The following is a 21412-nucleotide window of genomic DNA, read 5'->3' as shown; positions in this document are numbered from 1 at the left end:
CTCAGATGACTTCCCAGCAGTCTTGTTTGTTGTTAAATGGCTCCGCTGCACTAAGCTGCAATGGTATGTTACCAGAAAACAGAAAATGCCCAGAAGTACTTGGGAAATGTGGTTCTTAAAAAGGACCTTCACTTCCTTCAGATAAATGACCCTAGTAACTTGACTGGGATGACTTATTGCGGGTAAGTACATTAGGATTGCACTCCAGTTAAATCATTCAATTTGTCCAGAAACACAGTAAAACAAATGAATCCACCACATTTCATATTTGCATCAGATTTAACTTTTGAATGTTGCAAATGAAAATGTGTGCTTAATTTTGCAAATTTCAGCTTTAAATTAACCGCTAATTTTCAGTCAGAATTTCTGTCAGACTGTCACTGCCTATGATCTAAATGCCTTGGGGACTGATCTGAATGCATGGCAATAAAAAGACAAAAAACACTAGATGGTCTTTTTCCATTAGTACCACGCTCTAAGAAAACAACACAAGACCCACAAAGATGCTCTTTGTCATCCCTTACACCAAGCAGAGTTTTGCTGTTGCCTAAGAAATGGCCTTTAGGAATTCAGTCCTAGAAGACACTTACCACTGAAATCCTAACCCAGGCAGGAGATCACACACAGTTGCACCTAATATTATGTATTACGTAAACCTAAGAGTTGGTAACATAGAATGCTTGGGGCTACCTTCATCTCTCTCTCTCTTTTTTTTTTTTTTTTTTTTTTCCAGCAGGAAATATTTGTTGCAGCACAATTTGAAGTTTTTGACAACAAAATCCCATCCGGTCTTCCACACGTGCGTGCACTTGAGTGTTGAAACACATCAACAGCATCTGGACTGAACTGAATGCACTTGGGAACTGCTTGAGTACCCTGTCGGCTGTCCTGGGCAGGCACAACAAATCCCAGCACACAGTAAATTAAGCAAATGAGCATGTGTTTCTGCATGGGAAACATGACAAGTTTGTCACAAACCCACTGAATGCTGCTCACAACTTTGTGGGACTGGGTGTTCATGAGTGCTGAACAATCCGCAGCAGAAAACCTTGAGGATTTGACTCTGCATCCTTTCTTCATTCTGTTTACCTACTCTTTCCAAAACTCAGTGAAATAAACTGCAGTTTGAGGGATATTAAGACTAAACATGCTTTTTTCTGAATACAAACTCTGGTGCTGTAAATGATTAATATTAATAATGGGAAAAATCTGTCATGTATAAACAATATAAACAAACAGTAACAACCACTTAAATTTGTTAATCTGAGAATTTCTTTTCTCTGATTCTCTTCCATAAACAAAATATTTTTTTCATCAGGCACTATCCATTATGTTCATCCTTGGTGTAGTTACAAGGCAAAAAAATGTGGATTATTGATGAAACAGATCATAATGGCTCTTTCCAAGCCATTATCATCTATCATTTAAATGTGTATTCAATGAGCTTTAATCTGCAAATTTGTCACGATTGGGAGCCATTACAATTTAACAGATTCATTGTGTTTGCTTTATTCTTCTTTTAATATGATGCATGGTGCGTGTTCTATAGACAACACATGAAGAAATTTTACCTAACAGAATGGACTTTTAAAAAGAGTTACTACACATGAACAGCTGCTTATTAAAGCCTTAAATCTTTACAAAAACAAAAACAAACAAAAAAAAAACACTGAAATGCCAAGTTGTTATACTAATAAATAAATCCTGCAAAATCTTCATACCCAGGCACAGTGCTCATTCTTCTGAACAGTCTCAATCTCCTGTTACTTCTTACAACAGCACCATGACCAGTCATAACTGAGATTTCAACTACACAAATTTTCACTGGTCCCCTAAACAGTTACTATTTCTACTGGTTGAGATAAAGTGAACAAAATCAATGAATGCTCTCTTGCTGATATTAATCAGTCTGAGCTGTGTACCATATATTACCAAGGATCTAAGCTATATCAATCTCTAGGTAGTTTTTTTAATTCACAAGAGTTCATTAATAATAATGAGAGTTTGCAACACCAACTAAAGCAAAATAGCATAACCAATTCTGTATTTTGGAGAAGGAATATAACATTGGTTTTTTAGCTCAATATTTGCATAGCTGCACAATTTGCAAAATTGCAAAAAATGATGGCAATTGGCAATACATGTGCTTTTACTGGTTTTTGGCTCTGGCAGATTAATTCCATATCCAGTTTGTATATAATTCACTTAACACCTTCTTCTACTCAAGTTTTGCAATTTCCTGAATAAAATCCCTCTGAGAGTGAGCTGCACACTGTCTGAGCAAACTCCCCTTGTAGTCACCAGCAATATTGCTGTTTGCTTTGAAGATGCAGTGGATAAATGCAAAAAACCTCACCAACCCAGAATTCAGATCACGCTTCGGTTGTGATCCCCCTTCCCTTCTTGACATTATCCATGAACGTGGCACGGTGGGAAGGCTCCTCAGCCAGGCATGAAGCAAGATGCAAACATGAGATCAGGACTCATACCATGTGATGGCTTACCTCATGCCATCTCTCTATTGCAGCAGGCTGCTCTGAACTGGCTTGGGGTAGGGACACAGAGGCACACGATGTGCACATTTGATCGACAGCTGTGCCAGGATTATTTGGAAAACGTGGCCTCCAAAACTGCTGTAAAACCTAAGCATGTGTGCAGCCTGGGTAAGCAGCCTACAACCCTGCTGCGGTGGGGCTGCCCTGCAGCAGCTGGAAGCTCACCAAGCCATTGTAGGTCTCGGGAGCGAGGAGGCTCTGCGTGCCCCGGGAGGTTGGCTCCAATTGCTCCTCAGGCCATGCCTGCAGGCTGCTGCAAGCAATGACAGTATGAAGACTTTTTCATTATACACCACAATATGGTAACTGCGCAAAAAGCTAGTGAGTAGTTGTGGTAGGACTGCATGACACCGCTGCCACTCTGCCCACGTGAGGTGCATGTCGGCACTATGATGCCAGCCACCCTTTAACATTTGCACCCTGTTCACACATTAATGAATTATTCATGGCCTTTACAAAAATGGCTGACTTTTTTCCTTAAATACAGATATTTCCAAGCATAAAAATATATACATCTAAAAATAAAGTGGAATCATCCATTGGGCTTAAAACAAAATAATCTCACAAAAAAAAGAAAGTATTTTTTAACAGCACATATCTACTTTATGGCACCGGTCTCTTAACTTAGTGCTTATGAGTTAGGGAAACAGCCCCTTGGTGGATTACTTTTCATAGTTTGCTCAGTAATGTGTTTACAAAGCCATTGTTACAACTAGATGCTTATATATTTTGATATACAGCTTATACTACAACAGTACATCTTCAGAGACTTCATGTTTATTTTAAAAACCTATTTAAATGCTTCTTTACCTTCCCTCCTGGCAAAACAAGTTTATTGCCAGACACTCTAGGGCTCTATATTACAGTCTGACAGTAATTAAAGGCAGAATTAGTGGTGCTTTTATAAGAAATGGTAACAGTGGCAAGTGTACACTGGGATGGGCCAAATTCATCTCTGACTGTAACTCCGTTGAAATAACTAACTTACTCTAGGAACTAATTTGACACATGAAATTTCAAATGAATCGCCTCTATTTTTAACTGTCTGACATTACTGAAGCACATAACTCAGAGGCTGGAAAATGTTAAGTGGATTTTATTTCCCTTTGTTAGAACATTGCTCATCTACTCACCTGCTTTCTGCTATGCATCAAGTCAACAGTCTACTCCAGAAATCAGTGTTTTGTTAAGATGAGATTATAATGTATTATTTCACTGCAACCTGCACTTAGTTAATGGTCATCTGCTCTTGAAAATGGAAAGTATTAGTGATAACCATTATCTCTAAACCACACAGTAAATGTTACAAAACATATTATCCAAAATTTTGTGGTTGTGAACACCTGTAATTTTTCCTTTGATCCTATAATCACATAATGCACCAATATGCAAAAAAAATCTAATACATTGGTAGTACAATCTAAAGAAAACTAAAGGAATTATTTTTATGTACACGCCTTCTACTTGAACTCAGACTCCAACCATGGTTTTAGGATTTTGCAATGTATGGAAATTAAGCTTTGACAAAACTATCTCTTCTAAAAATTTAATGCCATCTACCTACAGCTGTTAGCCCTTCAACTAGCTATACACAGTAGCTATAATCCATTATGATTCTGCAGCAGTTATCTAGCTATACAGAGCATCTAATTTAATTCAACCCTATTTGCCCATTAAGAAGTCTCCTTTATCTGGTATGTAAAACCTATGCACTTTTACGAGATTTATTATTATTATTATTATTATTTTAATAAAGAAGATGGCAATTCCTACAGGGACTTTAGGAAGAGGGGCTGCTAGGAGGCATCATCCCCCTAGTCACTCCTCACCACAAGAAGGGGAGCAGGGGCCTCGGAGCATCCTCAGGATCCTCCGGTGTTTTGGCAAAGCCACAGGTTAACACAGGAAGGTGCTACAACCTGATATTCAAGGTTATTGGGTCTGGGGATGACGGGGATTCCTGGATCAAGTGCAAAAGGAACAGGAAATCCATTATGTGACCCTTAATACCTTCTCCCTTCAGGTTACAACTGCATTTTGCTCTTTATGGGAAGAAAAACAACCTCCTTTAGGAGCGAAGGACGTGCATTATCTCTTTCTGACTGTTGCATTGATTAGATTGGAAAATGAGTAACTTTTATCACACTTGTTCTGAAATAGCACTATTTGGCTTATGTTTATTCCTTTACATTTACAGAACAGATAATTGCATGGATCCAGGGAATCAGACACAACACTGTGATGTCTCTTTTGATCTCTGGTGTCAGGTTAAAGGAGAAAAGAAAGAAAGTTAACCTGTGATTTAACACTGGCCACTGTCTGGCTCCTGCTAGCGGTCTGGTCTGGGTGGTTTAGACCTTTATGAGTGCATGTCTGGGTCCCTTCTTACCACATAGGTTCGACTGCTGCCACCTCTGATATCAGAGCCTGGTGGTGCTGGATGCTGCAGCATGTGCTTTGCAATGTATCGCAGCAGATTTTTGCCTAAAACAGTCAAGACAATTTTCTGTTCTTCTCATTTCTCTCTTCCTTATTTTTTTGTTAAGTATGAGGAAAAGCAGATTATTTCAATTAAGAGCCTGTCACTGACAATTGTAAGCAACCTTTCTTCAGTTCAGTGCCGCAGTTGCAGTTTTAAGTTTCTCCCTGCTTCTGTCAGGATCTAATTTTCAAGGCCCCGTTGCCATGGCAGCAAGCTGGAATTTTAATCCAGTGCTAAAGGTCAAGACAGGTCACCAGTTTCAGTTCCTCTTCAATCTCCCCATAAAGAGCCACAAAAAGAAGCTGAGATAAAGGTCTGACCTAACCAAAAATTCCAGTCTAGCACACAGCCAGACTCGAAACTGTATGATTTGTACAGGCCTTCCAATTTGTCTGGAGCTATTGAAATTCATGCTAAATCAAAAATGGGCAGCACAGATTCATGTTCCTCTCTCTCTGCAGAGAAGCACATGTATGTCCTCAAACACAGTTAAGTGTATGTAACTTATCAGGGATATCAAAGAAGCAAATACTTAAATTGAGTGTAACAGGTAGGCAGGTAGTTGTGAAAGCAATCCCCTCATTACTGGAGGTATTTACTACTTTTACAGACTCAGATGAGCCTGACAGTTGCACTGAAGTCTTCCTTGTCGATACAAGGTACATGAGTCAACATCTTTCTTTCAAAATCTGGGAAGATCTCTTTGTGAAGTATTTTGAATAAACAAGATTTTTCAGTAAGGGACAACTTCCTGAAAGCTCAACTATCTTCAGATTTATTTATTTATTTATTGCTATTTGTATCTTGAAGGATAAAAAGCTCCTGTCGAAATTAAGAAATAACTTTAGATTTGCCAATTTTCTAGACCCATCCCATGTTCTCTGCAACACGGATTTCAATTGAACAATCAGTTTGCACCTGCTGGGGAAAGGCTCTAGGCATATCCCTCCTCCTCAAGGGCTACGTTGTGTCTTCAGGAAACTGTGGTAACACCATTAGGGAAGTCTCAAAATGTGTTTTTTTTTTCCAAGGTGCACGGGCACAAGCCAAGGAAGCAGCTCTTCCTCCAGGAACTCAGAACAGTAATTAGCACAGCAGTGTGGAATATTTTATTTTGTCATTTGGGAGGGCCTATAAGTTATAAGGTAAAGACATTCTGAGTTGGTGGCTCCGAGGGCTATCCAAGACAGGATAATGCAGTGAGCGTGGCCTAGCCCCATGGGGTGTTGTGAGAACTTCACTTCATAAAAAATAAGCCCTCTGGCCAGAAAATTGATGGGGTTTGGAGCCCTGCTGAGCCCTCTGTCCAAAGGATAATGGTAGCAATATAAGTTGCTCTGGATAGACGGTGTAAAGCTGAGAAAAATGTGGTGGATTATTGGGGTTGTCAGAGGAATTCAGAGGAAAGATGCAAAGGATTAAGTTGTGATGTTAGGAGAAGTGGTTGCTAGTCTTAACTAGGATATTTAGGACACAAGTTGGGAGTTTCAAGCCCATTCTGGTATTATAAATGCCAAGTTTCCTGGCAAAACCCATTCTTCTTTCAAGCTTATCACCCGTTCCCAATTACAACTATTTTTTAGTATGGTGCAGATGAACCTGGGTGACACTTTCCTCAGTTTGTCTCAGGCTACTAAGATATGAAAGTAAGAATTAAAGTGACTAGAGGAAAGAGCGTTAGGAAGAAAAAGTGAGAAATGGCTGCATTCTGAACCTGAAGTATACTGACAGGTCAGAGTTAAAACAAAATGTCCAAACTAAGGTGACCAGAAATCAAGCAAGAAGCTAGTTTATGTGCATTTTATCAGCAGGAGTGAAGCTCAGAAGACAAATGGGTGGGAAAGGTATTGGCTGTGGTGGCTTTCTCTGCTGTATCCTCGTTTGCATGTTCAGATTTACCAAGTGCATTTGTTTTTTCAAAATGAATGTTTGAAGTTGCACTGAAGTTCGGAAGTGATTCCATCCCACAGAAATGTAAATTGGGAGGTCGGTTTCAGACTGGCCTTAAGCCACGAAGGCACAACATATGCTGCTGCCTGTGGAAAACTCTTTAACTACAGGGAAACCTGTGGCAGATTTTCAGTCTTACTGGTTTCCAAAACGGTAATGATACTTACCAGAGAGGGAAATGCATCCTGAACCCAAACATGTTAATGTATGTCATTTATCTGTCTCTATTAATACTGACACTTTGGTGGTCACATTTCAGTGATAGTATTTGGCTGTGATGCATCCTACTTGAGAACAAAGTATTTCAATTTTTAGGGAAAAATTATATATATATTTATAAATGAGGGTTTATGTAGCATCAAAAGAAATTGTCATGCTTCAATGCTCATTTGAGTTGCAATCATCAATGCTGGCAGTACTGCAGTTGGGTAGTTTGTTTCAGGAATTCTTAAGGGCAGTAATTATATGTCTGTGATCGTCAAGAAAAACTATTCAACGTTGATCAGCAAAATATAAGAGAATTAATTTAGTTATGCTCACACAATTTTTTAAACAGATTTATAAACATGTCAGGAGAAAGATCACGGAGAAGAATGTATTAGGAAATAACTTTATTTTGACAGGAAGGTTAAACTGTCTGTGAGCCAGCTAAATAATGAAAACAAATTAAAAGTCTAATTTAGAAATTATTTTGAATAATGGGTTTATCTTCAAGGATACGGGGCTTTTAATTACGACACTGGATTTTAAAATATTTAACAGCAGCTGAAATGTCTTGCAAGTTTGCTTCTATAAGCAACTGGCCATAGGAAATGCTTGTATGTTTTAGTTCCAATTACTTAGTACTTTGCTCAAAAGTAGAAGCCTGTGGCAGTGAAGAACAAAATGATACAATTGTGACTGGTTATCATTGCCCCAAATCCCAGGTGACAATATGTAAGAACTTATCAGGGCAAGAGGATGCAAAGCTAACTTCTAAACAGCCAAACAAAATAGTAAATATGAAAGATGAATGATGTCTTATCAGACAGACCTTCTATTTTCATTTTCTATTTGTCCCTTTAATATGGTGCACTCTGGCTCTCTAAAGATTAATGAAGTTCCAATTACATGCCAGTGTTGTTTCACTTATCATAATTTGTCCACAGCAGTGTAAGTCCCTTGTATTCATGACTTCCCGGTTTACCCAGAGGGAATATCCTTGGAACTTCCCACTTCTAACAAACAGGCAGTACTTAATCTAGTGATTAAAGCTCGCCACACTTACTAAGTGAAAATGAATGTACACTATAAAAAAAAAAAAAAAAAAAAAAAAAAAAAAAGCAGGCTTTCAACACTGGTGGGATCAATTGACGCTCTTGTGCTTTAATACAATTGATTAAAAACTGTAATTAGAAATACTAAAATCTAAGCTTCTTCAGTGTGTTACATCTGGGCTGGATTGTGACTCGATCTCTCATATAGAGTTGAAACATAAATAGAAACATTCTTCCTATTCTAGTTGGAGATGAATTTTACAAGTTTTTGGTTCATCTTATTGAACTGGAAATAATGCATCAACGTTGAATGCATCCCAGGTTTTTAAAACTGAACCCTTTCAAGGTTAAGAATTCATCAGTGCACTTCTTGATTTGAATGTTCTGAATAACAACATTATGTGTTGTCGCATTATCCAATATACAATCCTTGGTGTAAAATCCTCTTGATGTCTGATTACTCTTCATAAGGACCTCATGCTGATTCATTTCAAACCATGAATTACCTTTAATTCATAGCTTGAACATGCTGCCAAATTTTGGTTTGCATGTTCCCAGGTGGCTATCCCTGACACAGTGGAGAACTTCCAAAAAGCCATTAGATACTTAGGAAAAGTAGTTAGATGTCAAGAAGCACATTTCCATTTTCAAACACACTTCCATCAAGTCCTATGGTAATCTTTGGGATTAGAAAAGTATTGGTATTTACTGAAATGTTTTTAAAGCTGTGAAGTGAAATATCCTGGCCCAGCTGAAGCCAGTGGTGTGCTCCCTTTGAAAAATCCTTGCTGAAATATCACATAAAAGGTTTTAGCTGCTTGTTTTGGTTTTCAGCTGACTGTATTTAGCTGTCCTCTAGCCCCCACACAGGTTGTGTATCATTAACTATGATGGATCACAAAAACCTTATAAAGATAAAATGAGTTGTTTTTGTCTGATCCATAAAAATTTGTTGCTCTAAGTTTTTAATGGTTTCCGGTAGTTCTCTGAGCCTATGAGAAGGGCCTTTTAATACTGTATTAATACAGTAAGTATAGGAAGTCATTTTATGACAGGGGAAGAATACCATTATGATTACATTCTTCTTTTTAGCTAGGCTTTTATGGAAACTACCCAAGACTACTCTGCAGTATGATTTTGAAACACAGGATGTGCTTGATTAAAAAGGTTCTGGGTAGTTTCCAACTGGACTGAGGCCAAATGCTAACAACCAAACAGAACAAAAGAACTGGATGTTTGAGGATGACATCCTTGCAGTGGTAATTATATAACAGAAACCTAAGTTGCGAGCTAAGTATGTACCCTCGAATTCATGGAAGCTGACAGAAAATCCTTCTCAGTGCAATTGGTTGCACACCTTATCTGTTCCTACTTGCTATGCTTCATAACAAGCTAATCAGAGTGGACTGGATGAAAACTGACTGCACAGCACCCAATGGAGTCTTACAGTGAATTTGAAATTAAAAAAGGAAAAAAGAGAAAAAGGAAGCCAAGTGCCATATTTTCACGTACACCAATTTCAGCTACAGAAATTCACCACACTCTACACACACACCAGTGGTTCAAAATTTCATCTTCAAAATTTTGAGTAGAAATTAAGGTCTGATATTAGTTACATTAATTATTTAAAATACTCCTGATCACTCGTGTAAAATGTACGTGCAGAACTTCAGTGCAGTCCCGACATCATCCCTTTGGCCTGATCTTCCATGATGTCAATGTGTCTGCACTTGAGTTTCGTAATGAGATACAGGCAACTTGGCTGCTGGAGCAGAATACATCGTGGAGGCAAAGCATCTTTGTTCTGCACACATGCCTCAACTAGTCGTGGTATAACTCAGTAACACAGTGAACTCAAGCACATTAGTACTAATTTCTGCAGATTTCTAATCAAGCCAGTGGAATCTATAAGATTGTCACTGGAAATAGAAAATATAACTTAAGTTTCCCTGGAATTGAACGTAAGCTTAAAAAGTTGGAAAATATCTAGAAATATGTCCAGGTTAAAAGGATCTCTAAGAAAGGATATAGATGAACAAACCCAAATCCTTTCAGGTTTGATCAAATTAAAGTCAAGAATGGTTTGGATTGGAACGGATGTGTAAAGATCTATTTTCTGCCATGGGCCAGGACACCTTCCAGTAGATCAGGTTGCTTAAGGTCTCATCCAAACTTACTTTGAACTTTTTCAGGGGTGAGCATCCACAACCTCTCAAGGTAACCTGCTACACTGTTTAACCACCCTCATAGTGAAGAATTTCTTCCTTACATCTACTCTCTTTTAGTTTAAAACATTTATTCCTTGTCCTGTCGCTACATACTATGGTAGAGAGTCTTTCTCCACCTTTCTTGTAGGCCCCCTTTATGTATTGGAAGGCTGAAATACGGTCTCCCCAGAGCCTTCTCTTCTCTGGGCCAAACAACCCCAACTATCCAACTATCTCAGCCTCCTATTGACAAAATACGTGAGGAATTGGTGGAGGATACATTTTTGAAATCAGTGAGATCATGCTGAGTGGCTGACAGTGTAGCAAAAAACATTACTGGGGATAAGTTGGACTGTAATTTTACTCATACACTCCGATGTCCCTGAAATGACCCAATGTTAGAAAGATTAAATCCTTTCTAATACAACTGCATTCTGATAAATACTAAATTATTAAAATACACAATTACTGCAGGAGTTGTCAATCTATCAGGGTTTATTTGGATCACATTATCCAGACCTAACTATTTAATACCATTATTTCTTTCTGCCCCACTTTCTGCTTTAATTTCATTATAAACTACAATAATTCCCATTGAACATGGTGGTGACTGCACACGCAGATCTAAAGAAACAAATTGGCCTCGTAATACCAAGTCTCACAGTGGACTGCCTTCTAACCTCACAAAGCCCTATGGAAATTCTTGGAAGCTGCCTTAACAATTTTTCTGCAGTAAAAGAGAAAAAGTGATAGTAATGGGTTAGCTGATCTTCATTTGGAAGCTAAAAATAAAAGTAGCTTTATTGCAGCTCTGATCTCTCATGTGTAAAATCTATCACCTACCATAAGAAGGCAGTTCATTGCAGCAGAAATCTGATTGATAGTACTGGAACTTTAGATCAAGCAGCAGAACAGAGAGCAACTGGTTCATAAAATGTACTCAGTGTCTTCGGGTTTTATATCAGGCTTCCTATAGAGAGCTTTGGTCCCATTAAATGCACTATATACCACTGAGCTCTGAAGCACTGTTCTTCTGAAATTCAGCTTATAACTATAAACCATGATTGACAAGTCTATTACTGTTGGTTACAAACTATTGAAATATTGTATTTTATAGTATACTTACTAAAATATTTTTCACAGTGGGGTCCAAATACACTTGCTTTAGGAGAAAAATCAGTTTAAGATGTAATAATATTTTTTATTATTTATTTTTTTTATTTTTTCCTAGAGAATGTGCTTGATGTTAGGTTTGGATCACTTAGATGTTCTGAAACATGAATGCACCCATTCTGCTATGAAGAACGGTGGGTCTAGTTTGGCTAGATTCTTTAAAAAAAAACTGCAGTCCTTACTGGAAATCAAAATAGCAAAAGGGAGACACTAATTTGATACTGAGTTTCATAAACAAATGCTATTCATGCAAATTATTTCTAGCATTCCTACCCAATTCTCAATTGATCTTAATAATAAAACATTTAATTTTAAGACTGATTTAACTGTTTAAACAGCTTTGTAAAGCTTTATGCAAGGAACTAACCTTATTTGAATGAGTACTTCCATGAGCTGACTTTACGAGTAAAGAACTGGACCTTCAGATCCTGGTGTTTCAATGAAATGTGCACCCACAGTCCAGTCCCAGATCTGTTACTTGGTCACAGAGACATCACTGAATTCCAGCAAGTTTTTTCTGTACATGAACTTGCACTAAAAAGTCATGTATTGAAATTAATTAAAAATAAATAAATAAATGGAGCTATCTCTCCATTGAGTTTTCTTCCCATACAGGGATTTACTTAAAATCACCTCCCTTCTAGATTAAAGAGGAACCACCAGGAACACTTTGAAGTCATTCTAAGTGAACATATTGTATTTACACAAACTTCAGTTAAGCTTGTACAGTTCTGCATTTGGTAGTTTAAAACTCTTGAACACTAAAATAAAATAGCAGCTCTGAATTGAAATCAGACCCACATATTTTAGTAAGTATAAAAACAACAACCTAATTTTCAAAGTAATTAATTTCTACTTGTAAATTATTTTGAGATGATGGGGTAGAGGTAGGAAAACAGTGCCACATTATTGCAGTCTAACACCAGAAAAGCACCAAAGAAAAACGGTTTATCACAGTGGAGAATTAACTCTTCTACAATTTTCAACTGTCATATTTATAGACCATCTGTGATTTTCAGCTGTTTCAAAATGTATGAAACTCAAGACCCACTTTTCAACACCAGCCAGTAGTATCATTCTGTACTATGTATTTAACTTTTCCTCACTGTATAAATGTTAAAATTCCTGCATCATCTGTTCATTGGGTTGCATTTTCTATTGTAAGAGGCTTAGTATCTGATGAGAGAAGCATAAAAGTGATTTAATTTTGGCAAGTTGTACAACTAAAATCAGCATTATTTCTGCTTAATAAACTCATCTTTCATACATATCTCTGTTAGCTAATGCTTAAAAAGAAGAAACAGTAATAGGCACTGAAAACATAAAACTGGTTTATGGCTAATTTTTAAGGACTACTGAGAACACCTGAACACCAGGAGAAGATTATGAGTGGAGCTAGATTTTAGTTACCTTTGGAGAAATAATCTCATTCTTTATGAGAAATTTAAAACAAGATTTAAAGCTGGAAATAATAATACTTACGACTTTTGTGGCACTGACTTAGTTGCAACTTTCCCTGCTGGATCGCTCCACTCTGCAAACAAAGGAAACACATTTTCAAATGTCAAAAGATTACTGTAGAATTAAAATGCACCCAAAGCTGTCAGCCCATCTAATTATACTTGGTTTCACAACATGCCATGATGCATAACATGTAATAAAAAATGGAACTGATCTGCTTTAGCACCATAGAAATTATTTTTTTTTTTTAGCCTTTGTTTTAATGATGTTAAGCAGGAAAAAAAATAAATACAACCCTGACTGTTAGGACCAGGATGATAAAGACCTACTTTGTACATTGTATCCTGAGGTCAGATGTTGGGAGTCCTACAAAAAAGAACACACAGAATGTCAGCATTAGTTAAACGAGATGAAGAAGGTAAAATACATCTGAGCTTGCTAGATGAAGGGCACCAGCATTAAAGAAACAGGGAAGGAGATGATACAGGGAAGGAATCGTGATTGTTAAGGCAACACCAGTGACATTAGTTTAAAAAAAAACATTAACTGTGGAGACAGAGCACCACTGAGGGACAATTTCACAGTTCAGACAAGAGCTTGTCCTCTTTTGCTGTAAATCTACATGCCCCCGCTCCCCCCCTGTTTTTTTAAATAAAATCACTCTGATGGTTTATACCAACAGTGGTCTACCCTCTTCCAGGCTTGGCCGTGGATGTGTGTATGGGGCATCTGTGATGTACAATTTCAATGCATTAAATTTAGCACCACTGCCTTTCTTTTTTGATCTCATTGCTTGAAAATATGGTAACCTTTTACTGATAGTCACAGCGTTTTTATTTGGGCTTTGACGTGTAGGATTTGATAAAGACGCAGGTGGCATTTCTTCACCTGATGGACATTGGTCCAAATCCATACAAAATCGATGGAAATACAATGTTACACCAGCAAAGAATCTGGCTTGTAACTCTCAGAATGCTAATGCAGGGATTTTTGTTGGCTTACAATAGCTAAGCTGCTCCCTTAATGTCACACTGTTTTCTTCCTTAGTTTTTCTCTAGGTTTTACAGTCCACAGTGATTGTAATCAGTTTTCCTTCCAAGCAGAGTTTGATCATTTGAAATTAAGGTGTTATTTACAACTTCGTCTTACAGCCAGGCACTACTTTGCTGGGAGTGTTAGTTCTGTAGGATGTTAAAGTCATTAAAGCCCTCACTGCACTTCCTCTTAGGGCATTATTAGTTCCTAATATTGTACTGTGCTGTCAGTCAGTCCCTTGTGAAGTAAATCATGCCCTAAGAGTAAACATGGCACTTTAAATCTGAATGTCAAAGGGATAAATTGGTCTGAAAGGTTCCGTCTTTGTTATCACATTTTTTATATATGTTTCTCACGAGGATTCGTGGTTTTGTAGTTAAGCTGAGAACTTCTAATAGTGCCTGTCTCTGTTTTATATGGCTGCAAAATCCAGCCATGTTATGTCTAAGATCTATAATTTGGCTAGCTATAATTGATTTAGGGTGATGTTCTGAAAAGGCATTTCTGTTGTTTTTTTCTGAAGTAAAACTAGCTAACATTTATGCGCTCACTTATTTCCTGAAATGCTAGCTCAAAAGGTCTAATTTATAATTTATATTAAAGTGATATGGTCAAGAATTTTAGAATCAACATTTAACTTGCCCAGAAATCATTAACTTTGATGTGGATCTTAAAAGTTGAAAGCAAACAATAGGAAAAGAAGAGCAAAACAAAATTTTATCTTCTCTGAACCTATTCTTGTACTGCTCTCAATGGAGATAGCAGCAGCCTGCAGGACTGTGGGGCCCATCAAAAACAGAGCACTAATTTAAGAGATTGTACAAAGTAAAAAAATGCAACTTTCAGTGGGCAAAAAACTCTATTCTCACATACTTGTATATGTGTTCACACAGATAGGAATCTACTTTCACCTAAGTGGGTTCAACAGACTTTAACCAAATTTATGGTGAGGGTTATACTCTTGCTTGATTATGATTTATGATACTTATTGCTGTAGCAGTCAACTGCACTGACATTGGCAGTGCTGGAAGAGTAACAATCACATTCCATTAAAATAAGACATTCTGGGCACTGGCTTTGTTATTTTTAAGGAGCCACAGATACTGCTAATTTCATATGATTTCCAATTAAGTATGGCGGCTGCATTTCAGACAGGGGAGTATCTGCCAAACAGATAAAATCAGTAAGAGGAAAATCACATTCCAGCTTCTAAAGGATATGATTGCTTGAACCATAATGTCAAGTGGTACCAGTACAGCTTTAAAAGCTATTTTCCAAGGTCCTGCCTTTAGAATGTAAGTAGCTCCATGTCAGACCAGTGTACAAATCCTACCCTAGGGAAGTTCACCCTTCCCCAGACATCATCAGCTCACTGGTTTTCAGGTCCCAGCAAAAGATACCTCTGGCAATGCTTGCTTTGTGTGCAGGCTTGATCTCTAACTGTACTACCAAAATCACAGCTAGAGGGCAACACCAGAATCTGGGCTAAAGGCACGTTCAAATCACAGAGCTTAACAATTCACTGCATGACAGGTGAGCTGCGGGTACTCTCCAGCCAGGTGCTTCCAACATGGCAAACGCTGAGTGCATGATCTCGGAAGGGCAATTCCAGGCACTGCCTTATGTGGCTGTGTGCTGTTCGAACGTGCATGCGGACAGATGCCCTAGCACCATTCACAGGCAGAAACATCTGAAGTCACCATAACTTGACCATGCAGCCTAAACCTCATCATGCAATCAATCACAAAGACAGAGAATGCCCCATCAGCCATCGTGTTACACAAATAACAATTAAAACCAAACAAAACACATTGCACTGGATGTAGAATGACTCTCATAACAAGAGAGATAAAGTTCACTTTGCCTCCACTGTAACTTCTGCAGCTTTAAATAAGCAGCCTGACTAGTAACAACAACCTGATTGGGAATTTCCAACTAAAAATAGTCTTAGAAATTCTTTAAAATGGAACCAGTTAAAAAAAATAAACTTTCCACTGAAGAACACTCAAGAGAACAGAATGTTAATCAGGTCACTGGTAATAGCTTACTTGTACCTTGCTTGGGATAGAAAACTTGGTCTGCTCAGCCTTGCCAGGAGTGTGAATAGCAGTAAGAGGAGGAGGCCAGGAATGGGTCATCTCCTAGGGAAGGAAAAAACATGCTTTTGAAAACAAATTCACGTAAGTAAAGAAGAAAGAGAGGAAAAAATGATCACGTATGCTCCACTGAGCCAGGGGGATGTAATTGCTTAGGAAGCATCAGCACTCATCCTTCTGTGGTAGGTGAACATCTGAACTACCCAACAGGCAGCACTTCTGGTAAAGAGGGTGAGGACACGTTTTAGTCATGAGAATTTTGGCCATGTGTGTCTTCATCAGGCTGCACCTGATTCCACTTTCCTAGTTCCTCTCAAGCTGTATGGATGAAGTCAGCATAAGCAGAGAAAATGGTTTTACCTGCAAAGCCCAAGCAGGAAAGGGATCTGGAAAGGGAACTGGGTGACTTGCTTGGAGTTACACAGAAAGCCCATCCTTTACCAGGAAATCCAAATCTCGGGTGAAAACCTGATTACTGGACCACCTAACCAACGTGCCCTTTTTCTGATCAATGTGTTGATTTATCATTTTTACACGTGTTCCAGCTGTCTTCAGAGAAAGCAACTGGGTGCCTGTGGCTATGAAGTACAAACAGGAGAGAAGGTGCACACCAGGCTTTTTACACTGAGGCCCAGAACCGTCACCCCTCTGAGCTCAGTGCGAGCAGAACAGGACTTATGTTCGTTAACGGGAAAAATCAGTTAAATGCAGAAAATGCAACAGTGTTGTTTTAGGCAAAGCTTGTAAATGCCCTTGTAATGAGTGTGTTTTATTGTGGATGCCACTCCATTCTCTCTTATCTTTGTTTTTTTATTTAATAAATATTCAGACAGGCAGTAATACTTGTCTCTGGTGATGTTATATTTGTCTTGGTTGTTTTTTTTGCCTATAAAGCTTGGAGTTGATCCTTTCTTGAGACAAGGGAGACAAACAGTAAAAGGGGATCTGATCGAGGAAATTCTTCATGCAATAGCTGTGATCCTTACTGCAGTAAACTAAACTTCCCAGCTGCTATTTCACATTGGTCAAGCCTAGGACCGGTCACAACAAAATTTCTGAGCACAGAAGTTTCTGACAACCACTGTGAATACCCCACAAGTAAAAATGTAACAAAACACAATCAATTCAACTGAAAAAAAAATAAAAAGGTGTTGTCAAAAGGGTAAAACGGTTGCTGCATCTGGGCTAAAGACATGGCCTGTGTGGCAACAGGATGGGATGCTAGTGTGTATTTCACTGAAGATACAGCCAGCAACAATCTGGTTGTCCCTCACAAATCCTGTGTCACATGGAAAAGAAAAATGAAAAGCTATGCACCACAGTCCTCACTCAGTCAGGTGGACATGTAATCTTCCCCGATGCTCCTCTAAGGCATTGCTATTTTATTGAAGCCCATCAGATTTGTACCCTTAGCGATGCTGCTGCTGCAGCAAGGCCAGGCTGAGCCCTGCAGCAGCAGGGCCTGGGATGAACAACTTGGGGAGGAACCCTCCCCAGAGGCAGGAGGACAGGCTGCTGGCCCTGGTGGGCTGCTGCCTCCTGTTTTTGTTGCCCAAAGCCCAAGTGGCAACCAGAAAGGGGCAGCTTGTGAACAACTCATCCCTCCCCCTGGGTGAGGCTGCAGCAGCTCAGAGGGGTGATGAGAAATGAATAGTTGTACTGCACTGAGTGCTCAACCTCTGCACGGAGGAAGGCAGAAAAAGATGTAAGCATCTGGTCAGCTTTTCTGTGAGATAATGTAACCCAAATCCTGTATGCCTCTGCCAAATCCTATGCCATAGAGGCTGCTTTGTGGCAAGTCTCATAGCAAAATGATGAAGCAGAGACCATGTCATGTAATTACAAGAGGGACAGGCAGGCAGCCGGACTGAAGGCAGAAACGAAGCATATTCTAGAATTGCAATTATTGGCTTGACCTCAGTCCCTTCTTACGCAGGCATAAAAGGCTGGACAGAAAGCCTAGGGTTCATGGGAAGGTGATGCCAGCAAACATTTTGGAATATTTACAGTCAAAATGCATCTGGTGTCTGCTGAGTACCAACTGAATGGGTTGAACTGTAAGCAAATCTACCTGTCTCCCTGTTAGGGGACACCCAAACATAAACCCACGGGACAAGTTTGAAACGAGCCTGCCATGATTTGAGGAAATTCAGTTATAAGTTAAGAGATCCTGACTCCACTGAGGTCAAAAGCAAAAGACAGCTTTGGTGAGGCTAGGACTGTCTAATCCGTGTGTTTACCAAGTGACCTTATGAGCATCAGAGTGTATGGCGGAGGTACAAGCTAGCTGTGACAAAAGCATTTCACTTCAATTATTGGATAGAAAATTTCAGATAGGATCACACATGCAAAACAGCACAGGGGTTTAAAGCCCAGCATATATAGAAACGTTATATGTGGAAGTGCTGAGGGGGTATATAGTTAATTACAGAGACATACATCTACCTACAGAGAGATGACCAAAGGAGCCTGAATGGTCATAGATAAAGTTTTGAGTTTACTCATCTGAAAACTGTCCTTTAGAAACACCCCAGCAGCCCCACAGAGCCGCACAGGACACCCCCGAGCTCCAGTGACACACAGCAATGGCTCTGCGCTGCCTTCAGCCAAGGGTCAGAACCTCAGCCCCACATCCTGCAGAGATGTGACCGGCTGCTTAACTCTCTCCTGCTTTGTTCCTTAAGCACATGCACATTATTCTGCAGAATCGGGATCCTAGAAGAAAGCAGGCCATTTGTTTAATCAGCATGTCATTTGTTTAATTAATGACTTCAGTGTTCTTTGCAATGTCCTGATTTCTTCTGAAGGTCCCTCATCTTTAAGTATTTGCAAAGTCCTCTTCTGTTTAATTTGTGAAAGCTGATATTTCTACTTTCTAATATGTTACGATGGTAAAGAACCACTTATTTGAAGTGTGTTGTATATGCATTGTTTACATGTATAGATGCACATCTGGGTTTGTAAACACCTGGGAAAATAGACAAGGGACCATATATTATTTTATTTTTTTCAGGAAAAGTTAAAAAAAAAAAAAGTTTAATCAATCCAAATTTGGAAGTATTTAGAAATTCCTGGAAGTAACAATAACACAACTGAGCATATGAAATGCTTTAAAGAGGAATTTAATGGAAACAAAGTAATTCCACAAAATCAAGTTAGGATTTATTTTCACATGGTTTGGACTTAAAATAATTCCAAAATCATGTTAACTGTTGGAGTGGGCAGATGACTGCTGTGGAAGCATGCATTTTTTTACAGACCTGGAGATTAAACAAGAAAGTAAACCTGCACAGTTTGTTGGCTTGAAAGTCACTGTGGTCCTCTGATGTAGTAACATCAAGCATCCTTCTTTCTGAAAATTATTTAAACATTGTTTTAATTGAATCCATGTGTTTTATTTATTAGAGCTAGGCACGCTCGTCTCTTCAGCACAGGCTGCTTTCTTCAGCTATAAAAGCCCTCAGGTAAGTAACTAAGAAGTACACATGCAGAAGAGGCCTAATGAATCACCGAAAATACAACTACCAAGAGCAAACTTTTTAAGGGCAGCAGAAGTACAGGGCCAAATCAGGATTTAAGAGAAAGGAGAAGACTGGGGAAGGATTTAAACCTGCGCGTTCCTAAGGAATGGGCCATAGCGAGAGAACTGAGCACAGGGGATACGAAGCAGATGGTAAATAGCTTTACAAAGCCAGTCCCTAAAATTAATAGCCACCTTCCAGATTTATTTCCTTTCTCTGTATTTCATTTTTCCATCATTTCCTTCTTGTTCAAATGAAAGCGCCATGTTTTAAAATACAGATAAAAGCATTGAGCCAGGCTCTAAGAGGTCATTATGGAAAAAGGCAGCTAGACCATGTACTCTGCGTCCGCTCTGAGGCAGCTTCCCTTCCTACAGTGCACTTTAAAGCGCTTAGCCTGATCTAATTTGAAGTCTCCCAAGATATAGGACTCATGCCACTTCCCTTGGGAGAATCGAGGGAAGACTTGAGAACAGCCTTCAATTACTGAAAGGACTGTTGCAAAAGGAGAGAATAATCTGTTCTCCAGTTTTACGGTGGATATGAACTTAAACTGCGGCCAGAAGGATTCCAGTCAGACACAAGAAAAACCTTTCTAATGGTGAGGACTTTGCAGCACTGAAACAGATTGCTCAGGCGCTGACACAAACTCCGTCTCTGGAGGGGCACATTTAAGAACAGATTAGCACACATCAGTCAGGAATGGCTCAGGCAGAACTGATTCCTGCACTGGCACAGGGATGTGTAGCAGACGATGGGATTTCTAAGACCCTACCCAGCCCATTTGCCTGGTCCTTAGTTCGATCTCTCTTGGCTACCTTTACTGCCTCTTGTGGACGGCAGGTCCACGAAAAGGCAGGAGAAGAAAGCAACAGTCCTGGTTGTTCTCTCTTCTCCGGCATTAGAGCTCACAAAGGCAGTTTTGGCACCAACACTCTGCCCATTTCATTAGAGGGCAGCCAGAGGAGCGGGGAGGAGGAGGAGCAGCCCAGCACACATAGCTAGCAATAAATGCACTTAGTGGCTGCTGCTGCTAAAGAGACCTTATCTCTGGCATTCTCTCTGTCAACTGCCTTACTCGGTCCTTTTAGCTCTTAGCTAAATCTACTCCTTTAAACTTTCTCCCATTTTTGGTTACGCAGTATGTTAAAGTTGTGTTCAGAAAAAAAATAAATATATGATGAGTAGATGTTCAGGGTTATTACAAACTTAATGTTACAGCTGGTGCTAAGCAACCTACTGCCTTGATGGAATAAAGATAACCAAGTGAGTTACCATTTATTAGGGCCTCTATTAATGATTTATTAATGTTTTATTAACTATTTATCAATGCAATCTTAATAAAAAGTGTGTCTTGTTTCACAGTATCTTTCTGCTTTCTGCATTTATACAAACCTGATCAAACTCTCTCTGCTGGGAAGCCAGTAATGCATGAGGGGCAGCCACGTTTCATGTGTGCGATGCATACTGAATTAAAAACTCTGTCAACCTGTTTCATCTTTGAGAAAAGGCTAAGGAAAGAAAGAACATATATATGTATGTGTATATATATAAGTATATATTTATATATAAATATATATATGTATATATATAAATATATATATATATGTATAAGCAAATGACACTAAAGCCTAAAAGATCACAAAAGCAATAAATCTAAGGGTTGTTTTTCATAC

The 21412-nt window shown here is 38.9% G+C and overlaps 1 protein-coding gene across 6 annotated transcripts in view; it reads right to left on the bottom strand.

Annotated features, from left to right (window-relative positions):
- AFF2 (AF4/FMR2 family member 2) overlaps positions 1–21412 on the bottom strand; it is a 366303-nt gene that overhangs the window by 118133 nt on the left and 226758 nt on the right. For 5 of the 6 annotated variants that reach the window (XM_035326403.1, XM_035326404.1, XM_035326405.1 and 2 more), the window contains exons 5-7: positions 16168–16260; positions 13414–13450; positions 13106–13157 (exon numbers count right to left, since the gene is read on the bottom strand). In XM_035326403.1, coding sequence (XP_035182294.1) covers positions 13106–13157; positions 13414–13450; positions 16168–16260 — 182 coding nt within the window. The remainder of the gene's footprint in view (positions 1–13105; positions 13158–13413; positions 13451–16167; positions 16261–21412) is intronic. The other variant, XM_035326402.1, reaches the window with a different exon arrangement.

Source organism: Oxyura jamaicensis, chromosome 4 (assembly GCF_011077185.1).
Source record: "Oxyura jamaicensis isolate SHBP4307 breed ruddy duck chromosome 4, BPBGC_Ojam_1.0, whole genome shotgun sequence".
In the NCBI taxonomy this organism is placed as follows: domain Eukaryota; kingdom Metazoa; phylum Chordata; class Aves; order Anseriformes; family Anatidae; genus Oxyura; species Oxyura jamaicensis.
This window is presented reverse-complemented; position numbering and strand designations above follow the sequence as displayed.